The 18,350-nt window shown below is 38.5% G+C and overlaps 3 protein-coding genes across 3 annotated transcripts; all 3 read right to left on the bottom strand.

Moving 5' to 3' along the window:
- Positions 1-1,627: 1,627 nt before the first annotated feature.
- Positions 1,628-4,130, bottom strand: LOC120285908 (lactoylglutathione lyase GLX1-like). The gene is made up of 9 exons (XM_018875254.2): positions 4,077-4,130; positions 3,574-3,719; positions 3,351-3,475; positions 3,143-3,207; positions 2,844-3,056; positions 2,434-2,481; positions 2,244-2,354; positions 2,008-2,151; positions 1,628-1,699 (listed from the first exon to the last, which is right to left on the bottom strand). The coding sequence occupies exons 1-9, from the start codon at positions 4,128-4,130 to the stop codon at positions 1,646-1,648; spliced, it is 960 nt and encodes a 319-aa protein (XP_018730799.2). The 3' UTR covers positions 1,628-1,645.
- A 2,669-nt stretch (positions 4,131-6,799) lies between these two features.
- LOC120294291 (pectinesterase-like) lies at positions 6,800-10,559 on the bottom strand. Its single transcript, XM_039314299.1, has 3 exons — positions 9,736-10,559; positions 8,616-8,776; positions 6,800-7,494 (listed from the first exon to the last, which is right to left on the bottom strand). The coding sequence occupies exons 1-3, from the start codon at positions 10,557-10,559 to the stop codon at positions 6,800-6,802; spliced, it is 1,680 nt and encodes a 559-aa protein (XP_039170233.1).
- A 4,558-nt stretch (positions 10,560-15,117) lies between these two features.
- LOC104448221 (lactoylglutathione lyase GLX1) lies at positions 15,118-17,583 on the bottom strand. Its single transcript, XM_010062021.3, has 10 exons — positions 17,479-17,583; positions 17,014-17,138; positions 16,792-16,916; positions 16,586-16,650; positions 16,289-16,498; positions 16,054-16,101; positions 15,863-15,973; positions 15,617-15,769; positions 15,419-15,503; positions 15,118-15,322 (listed from the first exon to the last, which is right to left on the bottom strand). Exons 1-9 carry the CDS (start codon positions 17,536-17,538, stop codon positions 15,450-15,452), a joined length of 951 nt encoding a protein of 316 aa, XP_010060323.2. The 5' UTR covers positions 17,539-17,583; the 3' UTR covers positions 15,118-15,322; positions 15,419-15,449.
- Positions 17,584-18,350: the final 767 nt, after the last annotated feature.

The raw sequence follows: 18,350 nt of genomic DNA, 5'->3' as shown, positions 1-18,350 counted from the left end.
TCCAGATCAGCTATGCGGAGCATTACTTGGCAAAGAGGTTCGGGCGGTCGGCTCACTCCGCGGGAGCTCGAAGGTGGAGCCGTCGAAATCCTCCGGCAAGGCCAAAACAGCCGTTCCTATGCAGAACATCTCCGGCTCAGCACACATGTGAAGATCCTGCCACATTCCGACTTTCTTGACCATGATATATATATATATATATAATAGTCGACAAAACAAAGCTCTTATTACACGTTTCCTCTCTCGACTTGTTCAATAATAACAGCTGCAGACTCACATCTTGATTAGCAATTCAGAATTGTCCCGACATTTTAAATTTTTCTGCGCCAACCTCTTCTCATTCCGGGCGGAACAACTGTTATGGAGACAAAATTTTGCTAATTTTAAATCAGAGCATATTACAATCCTTGAAGTGAATCTGACTGAATCACTGTTATCCTAGGGAGAAATACTGAAGTCTAGAGAAGTCTTCAATTAAGCGTGCTCTGGATCAGCTCCAGCACAAAGTGACACTCTTGAGGTCCGTAGCCCGGAACCGCCTTGGACTACTTCCTTTCCTGTTCATCTCTTCGAATCAACCAACTTCGCCTCCAGAACAATCGGCACAAAACCTGCAAATCACATAGCTAACGTTGGAAAGCGTTTTGTAAGGATGTAATTTGGTCCTCATTAACATCAGCTTACTCTAGGGTACTAATCAGGTTTCCAATTCCGATCACTGCACTGATGAAGCAACAGCGGTCATTTATCACCCTGTTCAGTACAATTTCTCGTGTATCCCTCTCAGCTGCCACAGCACTCATAACCATCCGCTGGATGCTCGCGTGAAAACGTGAGTGAAGATGATCCATAGATCAAATAGGATGCTTGACGAGATTCTACGAGGAACTCACATTATTAAACCCTAATGGAAATTTCTGAACCTCATTTTATAGCCGTGTAGGAGGATTAGAGAGTTTCATTTACCAGAAAGAACAGTAGAAGAAAGCAGCAATACCATCCGCTGGTTAAGCTTAAGCATTTTCTCTCAAGCTTAAAGTGTAGCAGAAAACTATGGTAAAAGAGTGTTTCAAGATTAAGGGAATGTATCTATACCATGAGTACATTGGTCTTGTTTTAGGATAATACATTGGTCTTCTTTTAGAATAAGCAAATAGTCAGTAGAGTTCAACAATAGTCCCTGTATCTTGTCAAAAAGGAGATCGACAATTTGGACATTTTTCTTGTCTTTGGTTACGATTCTTGTTCAATCGAGTTTATGGTAATTTATTAATAGACATCGACCAATAGATTGTACGGAGAAACAGTCCCCATACTACATAATTGTGGTAGCCCAAGGCAGGTCATGGATCAGGATGCAATATTTCATCTGAGTGAAATGAATTCTCGAAGCTGAAGCATTTCATGTTCCACAGTCATGCGAATCTTAAATGCGAGTATCAAATTAGGAGACCCCAGGTTCCCACATTGAGGAGTCAGAAAAGAAATGTGAAGTAGATATCCTTCTAATTAATGAACAAGATCTTATTACAAACTGTCTCGCTGTAAAACGAGCAATTCAATTATTTGCCTTGACAATGGACAATTTATTGCAACTGTAAAGAAATGCAATCAGAATCAATCTTTGTCAATGAAGCCGTCGATCTCATTGGCCGCTATTCTTTATCTCTCTCAAATAATCCTCATTGTCCACCAAAACCTGTAAACAAGAACCATATAATGCAGTTATGTCAGCTATACAAGAGATGGTTGTATCGACTAAGCTCAGGCAATTATGATAAAAAGAAAAAAAAATACAGGGAAATTTCCTCCATCTTTCTTTATTCTTGTAACACGACTAGAAGCCGAGACATAATCAAGAGATCTCACTGAGGATGATTACTAAACAATAAGCTTATAGAGCACAACAAAGCTTTTTCTTCTCATCAAGAGGCAAGAGTAATGTTTTGCAGTCAACATTGGGCAGAACTTCAAGGTGAAGAAAAAGATTGGAGGGTGAGGACTCACGGTTTTCCTGCCGTCGGGGTCAAGGAATGAAGTCATCGTGGTGTTGGTTTTGGGGTTCGGGCCTGGCGGGCGAACAATCTTCCCTCCAAGTTCTTGTGCAACAGCTGCAGCGCTTTTGTATACATCGTCGGTGCCTAATGCAGCCTATAAATTGAGACAGTCGAACTGATTAGCGCATGAATGAAAGGTAGCCTGAGCAAAAAAACTAGGTGTAGGCTAAAATTTGTCTCCCTTACCTGAACATATGCGTTGCCTGCGGTGTACTCGGTCACGTTGTAGTTGTGCTTGAGCTCGATGACAGTAGTCTGAGTTTGATCTGACCCATAACCCACCATAGCTATTGCAAACTGCATATAAAACATACAGTTAGACTTGGCATTATGTCCATGTTTCTTTTTGTTTTGATCACTGTGAGTTACCAATCACCTGATCTTGAGGGCTATCGTACTTCAAGAGGATGGTCATGCCCAATGCCTGCACAGATAGTTGCGGCACAATTAGGAAAGGGAAATGCATAAACACATGATTTATTGCGGAATAAAAGATCACATTTGGCGTTATTTTTGCTGTTCCAGATGGTGGAAAAGAAGCAAGTACTTCTCAAGAATGTGAAATACAGCAGAATATCTGATTCTTTATTGCCTCAGGGGGATAAAGGATGAGACGTGATTCAGCAGACGACAGTCACCGATCATTTCGCAGCGAAGTCAACTTTCCGACTTCGGTTGAACACTTCCTCCGATAGTTTTGACAATAAATAAAATTCGATCATAGATGTCACCGATCGTTTATGGCACTTTTCTGATACCTTCAAAAGGTTAGAAGTCTAACATTACCTTCTCATAGAAGCTGGCAGCGCGATCCAGATCGGTCACTTGAAGCATGATCTGGCAGAGTGGATCGGGAGTTGGCCCTCGCTGGAGGAGCTCGAAGCTATAGCCATTAGGATCCTCCACAAAAGCATAAACTTGCGCTCCCCCTTCAATTGTCCCCGGTTCTTTTGTCACGACCCCGCCCAATTGTCGAACTTTCTCCACAATCGGATATATCTAAACACGAGAACTTAGAATTGTCAGAATCTCAAACGAGTTATTTCTAACAGAAAGTTCACCATGACAGCGTCAGAAAAACTCACATCTTCTGCCGCAATTCCAAAGTGCCCCCATGCTGTCCCAACCTCATATTTATCAACTCCATAGACTGTCAGTTAAGAAGTCGAGCATGTTAAATATGATCGAAGACGTTACTGACTCTCTAATTAGACAAGTCAATGCCAAAATTTTCCTGCGAAAATTCAGCTAAGAAAGTAGGAATTGGACGAGGAAAATGTTCAGTGAGCATACTATATATCAGCTCCAGCACAAAGTGAGACTCCTGAGGTCCAAAACCAACTATAGCCTTGCTGTAGTTGTTCTCAGGGAAGTCCTTTTGGCTTAACAACTGCATCCCAAAGCACTCTTTATAAAACCTGAAAAGAAAAAATCCACTCGATCATCAAAACTCGAAATCAGCAGTTGATGTTTCTATTAGCTGTGAAGATAGTTGGTGGTATCAGCATTAGCATACTCAACGGTGCGATTCAGATCACCGACTCTAACAATGGCATTGAGGAAGCGGCGAGTATCATTTTTCACCCAATTCAGGACATTGTCCCTAGTGATGGGGACATTGTCCGTAGTGACATTCTTCGTAGCTGCCATGCTCGAACCCACCTGATGGACATGACAGGTATTAAGACTCAGATCAGCAACTGCACTTAAAAGACCGAGAATTTGAAATAGGACCCAATTGACATGTTGAGCATAAACACACGCATATCATATTCATCGAACTAATCACAGCTAAAAAGGGAACAAGAAGTAAGATTAGAGCATACAACAGTACATAACAAGATTTCAATATATCAATTGCAGCAACACCGCCTAAAATGCCTCTGCATTGAAGAAGTTATTCTCGACAAGCTAGAAATTTGCAAATGTCTCAACGGCATCGTCGATTTATTAAATTTCGATCTAACCATAGACAAACAAAATGGAAGACGAAGTGGAGAAGGAACACAGGGAGCTTACCAGGAAGACAGACAGGAGGAGAAGAGAAACGAACAATAGTGTGTGCTTGGTCATTTTCATTGGTGAAGTTACACCCTCCAAAAGATATTGACAGATTATTGTATGTCAAATAACGAAAAATTGTGAACTACTTATAGTTTGGCACGTTTTGACCATAATTAATATGTCAACGTTGTCTTGGCTTATAGATAGGTTGATATGTCAAATATAATAAACAAATTTCTGGGCAAAGAATAGTACTAAGGTCAACGGTCAAGGATTAGACCGATGCAATTTCGCACTAATATTTATATACCTCTAGAAGAAAAAAATCAATATGGTGTTGATTTTTACTGATTTTGTAAGGATTTGCATACATAAATTAGGTTCACAATACGACTTTTTTCATTTTAATACCTTTTAAGTGCAACCGAATAAAAAATACTCATGAAATTTAGCTATTCAATGTCAACTTATATGGAAACTTCATTTAGGTACCGTCAATTTTTTGACATACAAAGGCATGTTGGAGATTTGTCTTTCTAATAATTAGGGATATCTGTTGAAGAATTTTCTTATTCTAGAGTTGTGACAAAGTCAATCGTCTTCTATTGAAATTGTGGTGTCTTCAATATGTATGTGGCAAATTGTGAGGAATGTAAGACAATTGAGAGTTTATAATGATTTTTTTTAAAAAGTTTTTTCATGAAACATAAGTAATATGTTATATTTGTAGAACGTCAACTATTGCCGCAAGAAAGATTACTAACGCAATTATCGGCATCTCAACTTTGACCCATCAACGTGGTCTCACCATTAATTCTTGTATGCCCTTTCAAAGGTGGACACTTGCCGGCCCTATTTTATTGACCCTCAATCGGGGCTTTGTCCAAGTCTGGAAGGGGAAGGGAGAGAGAAATGGATCGATACACATCTGTACCATTCACACAAAAAATCAACAATTCACGTTATCCATCAATCGTCCATATTATTCAAGAGAATATTATATATTTTATGAATCTTGAATTGAAAATCATTGATTCATTCACTTCTTGGGCTAGAGCGTGATCAATGGGCCGGCCGCCCGTTAATCACCTCCGTGAGAAACGCGGAATACGTAGGAAAAAAGATTAAACAATCTGTGAATTTGTGCATGTGTTCATGGGTTGATCTGTGCTTGGTGGGTTCGAGGGTCAGAGAAAGCAGAGAGGAGAAAGGGAGACAATTGTCCAGAGAGGGGAGAGATAATAGTATGCTATTGCTCACTAAGGGCAAACTGGAAAAAAATTGAATAAGGGAAAATAGAATATAAAAAGGAAAAGCAAAACCATCTTAGGTTTTTTCATTTTCTGACAAATATAAAAACCAGCCTAAGTTGATTAGGCACTAAAGCCAACCTTTACCTTCTCCTCGGAAACCGATGATTATGGGTTTAATTCTTGATATAAGAAACTCGGATTTAAGTTAATGGCTATGAAGGTGGATTGTTGGGCTAATTTCCATAGCCCGCTAATTATAGTTCTGCCCTTGGATTATGTAAAAAAAGAAGAATAGAAAAATTAATAATTAAACTTGCCATTGAATGAATCTAACGATGAGGTGCAATCTCTTATTAAATTTACTCCATAGACATAGAGGATACCAATCCCATCATCAATAGGTAGCCATTTATCATCAGCCAACAAGTTATAAATCCACTCTTCTGCATCAGAATCAATTTTCCCCCTTTTCTCTCACTTTTTTCCAAGCCATATTGATTTTCTTAATAGTTAAACGCACTGGCTCACCGACCTAAGAAAAAATGGAGGTACTGGCTCAAATCTCAAATAAAGAAAAGTAAGCCTTGATAGTATCACAAACAACGTCATTTATGAAGGTGATAGTTTACTGATAAGATGTTGCCTTTCGGAAGAATTGATAAATTGATGTATTCATGTCGTGAAATTTGAATGGCAAAAGTGAAACAATAGAAATAATTCCATTAACTTCTTCAAAATTATACATTAATTTTTCGGAATTGTTGAATGATTACTTCTTCTGGTTATTAGAAATTCGCAGAGGTTTTTGTGAGATATTTAAATTTGTTGTCTTGGAAGTTTTTATAGCTTTCTTAATCCTCGAATTCATTTCTCATGACTGAACTAAAGATTTTATTCATTTCTCATGACTTCACCTCTTCGTTGAACTAAAGATTTTTTAAGGGAAATGTTTGTTCACAAATAAAGCCACAAATTTTGTTTCATGTTTTCCTCTTAAATTCAAAGAAATTGAAAGTTTATCATGCTTAACAACTAATTTCTCACATGCTGCTTCTTCTACACAGGCAGAAGATACAGCTTAATTAATGAAACTAAAGTGACCTAATTAGCCTCGAGTTGACGGGGGCTTTTGCCTGATTATTTAGTTTTCTCATTTCGGCTGAACAAATCTCCACGGATGTTTTCCTTTACATTATTACTTAAATTCCAAAAGGGCTATTTTCTCCACGGGATAATTTGCGGATCCCTTTGTTTCAAAATGTTGTTTTTCTCCTCTTCTTCCTTTTCCTTCTTTAGCTGCTAGCCCTCCGTCCAGCTCAACAATTCAAAATCCAGTAGTTCCCTTTTATTAATGCTAACACAGTGCTCAAATACATGACAAAAAAAAACGTAATGTTTTGATTCAACTAGAGCTTTATGTAATATTATAATGAAATATTACTTAGTTTTCATAGTAAGACGGCTTGCCGAACATTTAACTTCTCTCTATTTCAAACCTAGATAATAAGGAAAACCGGTGTCCTTGAGCCACTGGGTACCTTGAATCAAAGACCCCACTGTGAACATACTTGCCTCTGCCAAGCTGTCAATAACCTTGTAGCCAGGCCATTTCACTCTACCGTTAGTGTTGGAACCAGGGCCACTGTTCAAATACTCCCCATAGAAGAGTGTGCTCAACCCGACTGTGTTGTTGAACTCCAGCCACCCAGCTGGGTCTACCAGATCGTCAATGTATGACTTTATGATAACCGTTGTCGAGAACTCCTTCCACGGACGACCAAGGAATGTCTTAAATGATGACTGCACAGGAACAAGGTCTGGAGCTGCTAAAAACTTGCAGCCAAGGAATGACATCCCGGTCTTGTCAGCCAGGTTGTATCTGCCTTGTACAATAAACACATTCATCTGTTTATCGTTTGGCTTGCGTGCATACAGGCTGCAATTCTGGAAAACAACGGCCGCATTTCCAAACACAAAGTCCACTGTGCCATATACCTCGCAGTCACGATAAAATTGGCGACCACTGTGCACGTACAGTGTGTCTTGGTATCCCAAGAAGCTGCATTGGAAGAACGCCGACTTTTCCGAGTTGCTGCGGAAAGCCACGGCCTGATACTTGCTTGGCCCGGAAAAATTCTCCATAGTGATCCCCTTAGCGAGAAATCCATTGCCCTGGACAACTGCGAAGTGAGGAAAATTACATTAAATATGTGTTAATTATATCATTTATCCTTTCATAGATTGCACGTAGGTTAACATAATAGAGAGCAGCAAGCTCAACAGACATCTAATATATATTTGTCACTACAGAATTCTCACAAAAATGGGCAGACAATTGTAGAAACTGTAGTCCAAATTCGTTTTTGTCACATAACTAAAGGTTAAAAAGGAAACTTGAACTGCCTATCCATTCAAAATGCATATAGGTCACAAGTAAATGCCCTATCCAGTACAAAGTGAAAAATTAACGAAGCCATTGTAAGTTACTAGTTAAAAGGATTTGCAAGAAAAATCAGTCGAACTTAAGAGATGGGTGATTTTATAAATTTGAGGTGTGGACTTATTTTAGAAAGCATGTGATAGAGCTTAGTCTTGAATTAGAGAGCATTATTATTAAGTACATGACAAATTTTTGAGTGTGGAGTCCTCTACTCATGTTGACATATTTTCGACATTTATTTATTCCCGTTTACATATGAATGATAGATGACATAAAAATGTTATTTGCTGATAATAAATTAACTTATAAGGTTAAAACAATGCATAATCGACAACGATTTCGTATTTTAGAGTGCTTTATTTTCAGTTTTGGAAAAAATGAAAATCAGTGTATACACGTGTCATGTACCGAAGTATAGCAAATGCCTTAGTAGCAAGGAATAGTATCAGAAAATAAAGTAAAAAAAAAAAAAAAACCCTAGGTCTTGTTACTATATCAAAAGAATGTAAGCGTAGGTGATAACTTTGTAAATGATACAACAAAATTACTATAAATGTGAAAACTTCTGGAAAATCTGAATTAGTCACGGCTATCAATTTAAAATTGGCATGATATTATTGATTTTAATCCTTTTTCTATTACAAATAAAATATCTTGGAGTAATAGTTAAATGACAAGCAAATTCATAAAATCACTTGGTATTAAAATAGTGAGCGTGAGACAGACAAAGAACAAGCACATTCATAAAATTACTTGCGAAAGGATAGACGGCGGCCCATTGATAAGTAGAGCTATTCATTTTTGGATCTGCAATTAATTTATAATTTCAACTAGTTAAGAAATTGAGATTCGAGAACTCACTGACAGTGGCCGACAAGTAAGTGCTCCATCCATCGACATTGTTTCGGTTGCCCCTGATTGATGTCTTCCCAATCCCGTCACCTACGAACATGAGATTGGTTTTTGTACTGTCCACCACAACATACTCGAAATATACCCCCTCTTTAATGTAGATGACGAACCTGTACAAAAAAAGAAAAGTAGGCATAAACATACGCACAAAAGCTCCTAGAATTTATACAGAAATTAGAGGTTAGAACTAAGGATAGAAAATGAAGAGATATGAGGTTTCACTTCCTTTCTACCCTTTTTCGTTTCCAGCAGACAAAATCATTTGTTATCTTAGCAGCGGCAATCTGCAAAGTGCAAGCCCTTGACTATATGGGGACGTTGGAAGATAATCCGTTTTATAGTATTTTCAATTTTACTAAAAAGAAATGCACGGATAATTGATTGTTGATGTCGTAAAAGTCTCTTGCTTTTATAGTTAAATTACGTTTAAAAAGTTGATGACTAACCGGGGAATGAAAGTAAAACTAACTGACATCTACACAAACAAGGATGCAGTCGTTCTTTGAATAAGTTGACAGAACTTCAAATACTTCGTGTCGATTATCGAAAGAAAGCTAATGTTTGAACAAGGTGATGACAGAAAATAAAGGGAAATCTTGATGAATGTTACTGAGTTGGGGAGGAGACGTATGGGAAATGTACATCTTAAGAAGAAGTTTTGGCAAAAGATAAATAAGTGATTAGTGAGTACGAGGACGCAAGAGAAACAAATCGGACGGCCATTAGTTGAAGAAAAGATCATCAGCTCACAATAAAAAGGAAAAAAAAAAAATAAAGAAGCAGTAATCTGTAAAAAGCGAAAATGAAATGAAAAAAGCAAGAACATAACACAACTAGAAATAGGTATCCGCCCTAGACATATGAGCTGTCATCAGCAGCATATATATTTCATCTGTCATTCAAATGGTTTGTCTTCTACTTTCGATTTCAAGTTAATACAACGTATATACTTGTCAACTGACCCCTCAAGAACATGGCAACACCAAAAGAGCTATTAGCCTTAGTTGCTGCACCAAAAAAGAAATCTGGAAAAAAAAATCAGCTAAATTTGGAAAAATTACAACAATACCTGGTCTTGCTATGGGTTGGAGCCGCAGCCACTGCATCGTTGATGGAGGTGAAATTACCAGAACCATCTTTTGCCACCACGAGATCAAACTTTGTCGCGTCCGTCGGTGTCCACATCAATTGGCTATCTTTTGAAGACATCCACGCCGGGAACCCCTCTCTCAGGCCGTGTCCAGAAGTTTTCTTGACGCCATGCAATTTTTTTAGGAAGAATAATGAATTGGCTACGTGGCGTGAGACGTTTGAGAGCCTCTCTTTCATGCTGTCCCCGAGTTTCAGATTATCTGTGCGGGGGTCGAACTCATCGGTGCATGTATAAACATGGGTAATCATTCTGCTGAGGAGAGACTGAAGGTCGAAGTAATGCCGTCTAGCGGCTGGCTTCGAGCCCTCAAGGTAGGAGACAGCACTGGCAACGTCATCGAGGATATCCCCGAACAGCTCGAGGCAGACGTCCATGGCTTGCCATTCGAGAATGCTGAGCTTGGCGAGGAAATGGTTCTTCATGACGGTGCAGTGCGCGGAGGCGGCTCTCACTTCATCAGCTATGCGGTCGAGTGTGCCGAAGATGATCTCCAGGAGGGACTCGGAGGCAAGGTCCGGGAAGGAGGCAAGCGTGGAGATGCAGAGGTCCGGGTAGAAAGCACCTTGGCATGTGGAGCGAGCTACTTGGAAGTGGCCGTGGGGGCTTTTGGTGTTGACGAGGTTGGGCGAGAGGGAGAGGAGGAAGAAGAAGATGATCAGGATGTGTACTTTCAGAGTGGACATGGTTGAGGGTGCTTTGGGTTTGTGAGTATTGACCTTTTCAGGAGTTCCTGCATTCATGTTACAATGGTACCTTCTGTGACAGAGATGTAAACTACTCTGATTTGCAACAGGACACATATTATAGTCTGCAAGGAAAATTGCCAGCCATAAGAGAAATGCCAATCATGAAGAGCTCTAAAGCCAACCTGCTACTCTATCTAGAGAATCATAATCGTCTAGTACCCTGAATTGAATTGGGAAGTTTCCAAATAAAAATCTAAAGCACATCATTTTCTTAAATGAAGATTTAAAGTGAATATTATTTCAAATAAGAGTCGGAAATGTCTTTATTTTCTCAAATAAGAACTTGAAGTAGACCTTAATTCAAATAAAGGCATGAAATGCATATATCGATTTTAAAGAAAGGCCTGAACTCATCAAATATAAAGGGCAATTTGTCTTTTAAAATTTTATTTTTTTCTTTATTTTTTTGTTTTTTCTTTTAAAAAACTAAAAATCTATATAAAAAAAACACACAAACACAAGCAAGAGGGTGCTGGTTGCCACCCCATCACTGGTAGGGAGGTGGCAAAGGCCTGCACAGGGTCATCGATGCTTGAGGGAGGGTCAACGACCTTGGTCGACCAAAGGTGAGGGTCGAGCGGGAGAGGGCGGCAGTGCTCTTCTAGATTTGGGCGAGGTTTGTGCCGCTTGCCTGGTTTAGGCGAAGGTTGCCGATCATTGTGCAAGCCTGGCAACCCTCAACCAGTGCCACCAGATCTAGTCAACTAGGGTCACTGGCCTTGCGTCAGTGACCCTACCGGCCTTTGTCGCCACCCCATCACTTGTGTGTTCTCTCTCTTTTTTTTTTCTCATTTATAATTTACAATTCAATTTAATTTAAATCTTATTCTGGATGAAAATACCTTGATCGGCTTAAATTTTTTGCCAGCGATGTTAGGCTCTTATTTAAAACAAAGTTCATTTTAATCCCTTCTTTGAGACTGATATAGGCACTTCAGACCATTATTTGAAATAAAGTCTACTTCAAATTTTTATTTGAGAAAATGAGAATATTTCGAGTTTTTATTTGAAAATTTCCCCTAAATAGATAAGCAAAATCTCACTCACAGTCAATCAGGCATATAATGGGTCTATATTTGGAACTACAATCTGCTGCAGACTTTGTACTAATAAGCAAAATCATGCAGATAAGTCTGCAACTGCAGTTTCCAAATCCTTCAATTTGATGATTTCTAAATGATAAAATTACATGTCGACATACAATACTTAACTGCTTTAGTCACCTTGACGTCACTATCAAAATAATAATTTCAACTTAAAAGAATGTCAGCAAAGTCTTTTTTTTTTTTTTTTTTGTGGTCATATAGTCTTGACGAAGCAGCTAAACAATGCGTCTTTGGATTAGAGATAGCACGACCAACGTGTTTTCTTTGTGTGTTTGTCACAGTAAATTTTCTATGCCATTGATCATTCTGCATTATATGAACTGCACTGCTGCATCATCATATAAAACACATAATGGCTTATGACCATCATAAGTTAGGTATATATCTACATGAATATATAATGGCCAGAGATGCATATGAAGGACAAATCTTTACTTCGGTTTAGAACATGTCAGCACTTAAAAAGGAGGGGGACCCGGGACACCAGAAAGACAATTCTCTCCTCATCCGATTTCCCCAAAGCTTCTCTTGCTTGTCCTCTTCGCTTCCACGCCTCACCAGCTGTGGGTTTGGCTCAATGGCCTAGCACAAGAAATCTAGAAATTAAAACAAATATGTTTGGCAGCCAAGAGTGATAACTCTATAGATATAGTTATTTTTTACCTAGTTTAGGCAACAAATTTGATACTTTATAATGGTAAATATTTGGATTTCCTTCTATTTATGAAAATTTTTAATGAGACATGGATAATTCGACAAAAAAAAAAAATTAGACATGGATAAAATAAGAAAAAAATCGCAAAAATAAGGAAAAGAAGATTATTTATTTAGGTTAAATCAGTAGTGTTGGAAGGATAACAAATATGATTCTCGTGAGAAAGTATTTGAATTTCCTTCTATTTACCCAAATTTTCCCTATTTGTGCAGTATAAGGAGATATGGAAAAAATAAGAAAATGATGGCAAAAAGAAGGAAAGAAAAATTCTTTAATTCGAGATATTGGGTTTAATTTATATTTTCATTTCTTATTTTATTATGTTTTAATTTTATTTTGTTAAAGCTACAATGTAGTCTAACCATAATGATATAAATTTCATTTTTTTTTTAATATTTTGCAAGTAATTTCATTCTTGTAAGTTATATATTATTACGCTTAATACTTTAAGTAACTAGCTACCATTTGATTTATCTTTTCTTTTTTTCTTTTTTTTTATCTATCATTTATTCATTTCCTTTACTTTTTTTCTTTCTTTTGTTATTCAATCTGATGACGGATGATAGTGTGAACCTTGTTCATCACTAGATGATCAACCAATGTTTGCACTATGCCCGGATGTTATAACATCTACTAAGTTCTTGTCATTTCATTTGATCAACCAACGTAGTTCAACAACTACGCTCTTTTTTGTTTTTCCTGAATTATTTTCTTTCAGAGTTACAAAATATGGTATATCTATCCCTGGATATTGCCAGTCATTAATCACATAACACAGCTATTGGCAAATGTACTTTGAAATTAGTGGAAACTCGGGCGAGGTTGTACTTGAGATTACTTTTTTAGCATGCACTACGCCGAAACATGGTTAATGAGTAAACAACTTGTTAAATTAGCAGAGCAAGTAGCATAAATTAATTTTTGCATGTCACAATCTGATGTAATTGAAATCCCGGTTAAACACTAGTGCCGGTCTATGTACGGGCATTTTCATGTAATTTTTACACATCATGTAATTTTTACACATAAAAGCACGATTCTTCTTTTGGATTGTAACGAGATTCCTATAAATATTTCCAAATCATTAGCATCTTCGAGTACATAGACATGCAAGAGAATCAGCTCGTCCTAAAAGAATGACGTAAGTCTACAATGCCAAAAGTATAAGAATGTGAATGAACTGCATGGCAAATACTACAGTACACTTCATACAATCTCATGATCGGATTTCGTTTAATGGAACCTTTGATCTATTTATACTTATACAACTGTCTTGGTCATAATCTCTATCGTGTGTCTCCTCTCCTTCAAGCCCTGTGGCTGGCACTCGCCAGTCGCCACCAATGGCGGCGGCGTCAGCCTTGAGCAACCCCAGATCTTGGGGGCCACCCAAGGCCGGCCAACTTCGAATCTGGGCTCTACAACGTCATACTCTGACCTGACTTGCGACCAGCAGAGAGGTGGAAGAGAGCTGTTGCGGTGGTGCCTAGGCTTGCGACAGCTTGAGGCAGCCTGGGCTAGCGACGATGGGTCGGGGCAACAATATGTATGTGACAGAAAATATGGGAAAAATGGAAGACGGTGATTGTATTTCTTGATTATATCAAATGTAAAAGCATGTAGTTGTATTTATAATACAAGAAATGAAATAGAAAAGAAATATACAAAAACTTATCTTTCTCGAAATATTTCACATCGACGATTCACTGTATCATCCATGTAATTAGGACCATACTAAGGAATCAATCAAGGATTAAATTAGATCTTTTTTTCAACAGTATGGTGGTCGCTACGCGTGGGGAGCTCCCACGGCAGCGGTGGCCTGCGTGTCGTGGAGCAGATCATGTCTGCGTTCGTGGGATGATCTATGTTTGCTGGGTTCGGATTTCCTAAATTTCCATAAAAAGAAAAGAAAAGAAAGATAAGAAGAATGAGGAATTAATATGAACCATTGAATGAATCTAATAATGAGGTGTCGATCTCTTACGCGGTAAATTCAAGATGTGAATTAAGCCCTAATGATATCAATCTTCACGTTAAAAGATGGTCATTTATCATCATCGTATAAGAAATGAAGCTGCGTCTTCTTCTCCCAATGTCTGAACTCTTCAGCTAATGATATCCCTTCTAAGTTCGAATCTCGTCACGTCGGACCCATTTAAAATTGCCCGATTAGTGAGATGATTGGTAATGAACTTTGGCCGTCTCATAGAAGCTGACTGCGCAGCCCGGATTTCCCCCGCTGAACCATAGAAGATTGCAGCATCCCGACCACTCGTTGTGCTTAAGCATTTTTATGTCAAGCTATGGTAAAAGAGTTTTCCAAGACAATGGAAATTTAGTCTATACTTAACTATGGGCACATTGTACTTGTTTTAGGATAAGCAAAAATGTCATGGAGCTCAACAAGAAAGTCCTCAGTATCTTGTCAAGAAGGAGATCAACAATTTGGACTTTTTTCTTGGCTTCAGCATTCAAAGCCTTCTATATTCTTGATCAATTGACTTTGTTGTAGCTTATTAATAGACATCAACCAGCAGATTGGATGGAGAAACAGTCCACATACTACACTTTGTGGTATTTGAAGACGGTCCGGGATGCAGAATTTGGTTTGCGCGAAACAAATTCTCGAAGCCGAAGCATTTCATATTGCACGGTCGAGCGAATTTTAAATGTGAGTAGCGAATTGCTGAGACCCCAAGTTCCCACATTTGAGTTGGAAAAAAGATTGTGAAGTGAACATCCTTCCAAATAATTAACATGATCTTAATACAAACTGTCTTACTGCATTTAAAATTAACAACGACCAATCCAATTATTCACGTTGACAATGAACCATATAAATGCTTAACTGTAAAGAAATGCAATCAGAAACAATCTTTGTGAACGCCTGCTTCATTGCGGTTTATTCTGTTTCTCTCTTTGTTTTCAGCAACCTGGGGAACATGAATTGCACAGAAAATTACATGAGCGACGTAATTAAATGATAATCTAAACCATAAATAAATAATAAATACAACGAAAATCTCTACCAATTATTTGCGCAATATGAAGCTGTCCATCTCACTGGCCGTTATTCTTTATCTCTTTCAGATAATCCTCATTGTCCACCAAGACCTGTAAACAAAAATCGCTTAGTGCAACTATATCAGCTATATAATAAATGGTTATATATCCTATCCAGCTGAACTTTGTGGTGAAGAAGAAAAGATTGGAGTGCGAGGACTCACGGTTTTCCTGCCATCAGGATCAAGGAATGAAGTCATCTTGGTGCCGGTTACGGGATTTGGGCCCGGTGGGCGAACGATCTTCCCCCCAAGTTCTTGTGTAACAAGTGCAACAGCTGCAGCGCTTTTGTATACATCACTGGTGCCTATCGCGGCCTGTGAATTGAGACAGTCGAACCGATTAGCGCACGGACAAAAGGCAGTCTTAACAAACAGACTAGGTGTGGGTGGAAAATTCGTCTCACTTACATGAACATACGCATTGCCTGCAGTGTACTCGGTCACGTTGTAGTTGTACCTGAGCTCGATGACCGGTGACTGAATATAATCTGATCCATAACCCACCATAGCTATTGTAAACTGCAAAATTAAACATACAGTTAGACAGGGCGTCATGTCTATATATGATTTTGTTCTGCTTATCTTGATTTAAGCTTCACCTTATCTTGAGGGCTGTCGTACTTCAAGAGGACTTTCATACCCAATGCCTGCATGCAGAGTCGCGGTGCAATTAGGAAAAAGAAATGAATAATAATAAAATGATGATAATATGATTTATATGAAATAACATATCACGTTTGGAGCTATTTTTGCTGTCCTAGACGGTGTAAAAGAAGAACGTACTTATCAGGAATGTGAAACCGAGAAATCGAAAGTTTAAAAGTCTAATTTCACCTTCTCGTAGAAACTGATGGCACGATCCAGATCGGCCACTTGAAGCATGAAATGGTTGAGCGGTTCAGGAGTCGGCACTCGCTGGAGGAGCTCGAAGCTATAGCCATTCGGATCGTCCACAAAAGCATAGACCTGCTGCCCCCCATGACTCCCCGGTTCTGTCGTGATGACGCCACCTGCTTGTCGTACTTTCTCCACAACCGGATATATCTAAACGCCACAACTTAGAACAGTTAGAATCTCGAACGAGTTTTTTCTAAACAGGAAGTTCACCATGACGGCAACAGAAAAACTCACATCTAGAAACTGAAGTCCAAAGTGCGACCATGCTGTCCCAACCTCATATTTCTCGACTCCGTAGACTGTCAATTAAGAAGCCGAACATGTTAATATAATCTCAATATTGCTGAATCTCTAATTGGACAAGTCAATGCCAAAATTTTCCTTCGAAAATTTGACTAATCAAGCAGGAACCAGATGAGGAAAATGTTCGGTGAGCATACTATATATCAGCTCCAGCACAAAGTGAGACTCCTGAGGTCCAAAACCAACTATGGCCTTGCTGTATTTCTCCTCTGGGAAGTCTTTTTGGCTCAACAACTGCATCCCAAAACACTCTTTATAAAACCTGAAAAAAGGAGTCAACGAGATCATTAATTCTTGAACTGAGCAGTTAATGTCCCTATTAGCTGTGAAGATAGAAGGTGGTCTCAGCATTAGCTTACTCGACGGTGCGATTCAGATCACCGACTCTAATGACGGCATTGAGGAAGCGATGGGTGTCGTTCTTCACCCATTCCAGGATGTCATCCTTAATTACATTCTCTGTTGCCGCCATGCTCGAACCCACCTGATCGACATGGCAGGTATTAAAACTGAGATCAGCAACTACACTCAGAGACTGAGAATTCGAACTTGGACCCAATTGACATGTTGAGCGTTAACGTGCGCTTATCATATTCATCGAACTAATCACAGCTAAAATGGGCATAAGGAGTAAGATTAGAGCATACAACAAGACAACTTTGCATGATTTCAATATATTGCAGCGCTGCTGCGTCGAAGAAGTTTGTCTCAACGTGCTAGAAATCCGCAAAACTCTCAATGACATGGTCGATTAATTAAATTTCCATCTAACCTTGGACAAGCAAAATGGAAAATGAAGTGGAGAAGAAACAGAGAGAGCTTACCAGGAAGACAGACAGGATGAGCAGAGGAAAGAACAATTGCGTGTGCTTAGTCATTTCCATTGATGAAGTTGTCCCCTCTAAAAGATAACGATTGATTGTTTTATGTCAAATAACGAACCGATCGTGATCTATTTATAACCTTAGCACGTTTTGACCATAATTTAATATACCAACATATTCTTAGTTTCTAGATAGGTTAATATGTCAAATAGGATAGAAAATTTCTGGCCAACGACCCGAGAGATTAGCGAAAGGTGGAGAATAATACTAAAGTCAACAGTCAAAGATTAGGCAGATGCAAATTTCGTGCTAATATTTATATGCCTAGGAAAATAAAAACCATCATCATGGCGTCGACTTTCAGTGATTTTGTAAGGATTTGCACACGTGGATTAGGCACAACATCCGGATTTTTTTCTTTTCACATTTTAAATACAAACAATTTCATGTTTGAATCTACGAGATTTATAAAATTTAGCTATTCAAAGTCAATTACCGTTACAAAGATTGCATTAAGAAATAAAGAGTAAAGAAGTCGCAAGACTATTTCAACTATGGAACTTTATCTAGGTATCATTGACCTTTCAACATTCAAATACGTCTTCTAATAATTACGAATATCTGTTGGAGAATTATCCTGGTGGGGTCATGCCATCTTCTAGAATTCTGACATAGTCAATTCTCCTTGATTAAAATTGTAGTGTCTTCAATGTATACGGCAAGTTGTGAGAAATTTGAGACAGTTGAGAGTTTTTAATGATCCTTTAACTCTATATATGAAACAGATGCATGTTATATATGTCGAACGTCAATTATTGCCGCAAGAAAGACTATTTATGGAATCATCGGCACCTCAACTTTGACGATCAACT

The sequence above is a fragment of the Eucalyptus grandis genome, chromosome 6 (assembly GCF_016545825.1).
Source record: "Eucalyptus grandis isolate ANBG69807.140 chromosome 6, ASM1654582v1, whole genome shotgun sequence".
NCBI classification, from domain to species: Eukaryota; Viridiplantae; Streptophyta; class Magnoliopsida; order Myrtales; family Myrtaceae; genus Eucalyptus; species Eucalyptus grandis.
Note: the sequence above shows the minus strand (reverse complement) of the source record. Positions and strands in the feature narration are given on the sequence as shown.

Excerpts from the sequence above, each read along its gene's own strand:
- LOC120285908 (XM_018875254.2), bottom strand. The coding sequence starts at position 4,130 with ATGACCAAGCACACACTATTGTTCGTTTCTCTTCTCCTCCTGTCTGTC. Across the intron at positions 3,476-3,573 it reads GATCTGAATCGCACCGTTGA|GTTTTATAAAGAGTGCTTTG; the intron begins GTATGCTAATGC and ends TTTTCTTTTCAG. Across the intron at positions 3,208-3,350 it reads TGTGCTGGAGCTGATATATA|TCTATGGAGTTGATAAATAT; the intron begins GTATGCTCACTG and ends CTTAACTGACAG.
- LOC120294291 (XM_039314299.1), bottom strand. The coding sequence starts at position 10,559 with ATGAATGCAGGAACTCCTGAAAAGGTCAATACTCACAAACCCAAAGCA. Across the intron at positions 8,777-9,735 it reads CCAACCCATAGCAAGACCAG|GTTCGTCATCTACATTAAAG; the intron begins GTATTGTTGTAA and ends TTTTTTGTACAG. Across the intron at positions 7,495-8,615 it reads TTACTTGTCGGCCACTGTCA|TTGTCCAGGGCAATGGATTT; the intron begins GTGAGTTCTCGA and ends CTCACTTCGCAG.
- LOC104448221 (XM_010062021.3), bottom strand. The coding sequence starts at position 17,538 with ATGGAAATGACTAAGCACACGCAATTGTTCTTTCCTCTGCTCATCCTG. Across the intron at positions 17,139-17,478 it reads TCATCCTGTCTGTCTTCCTG|GTGGGTTCGAGCATGGCGGC; the intron begins GTAAGCTCTCTC and ends CATGTCGATCAG. Across the intron at positions 16,499-16,585 it reads TTGGACTTCAGTTTCTAGAT|ATATATCCGGTTGTGGAGAA; the intron begins GTGAGTTTTTCT and ends TGTGGCGTTTAG.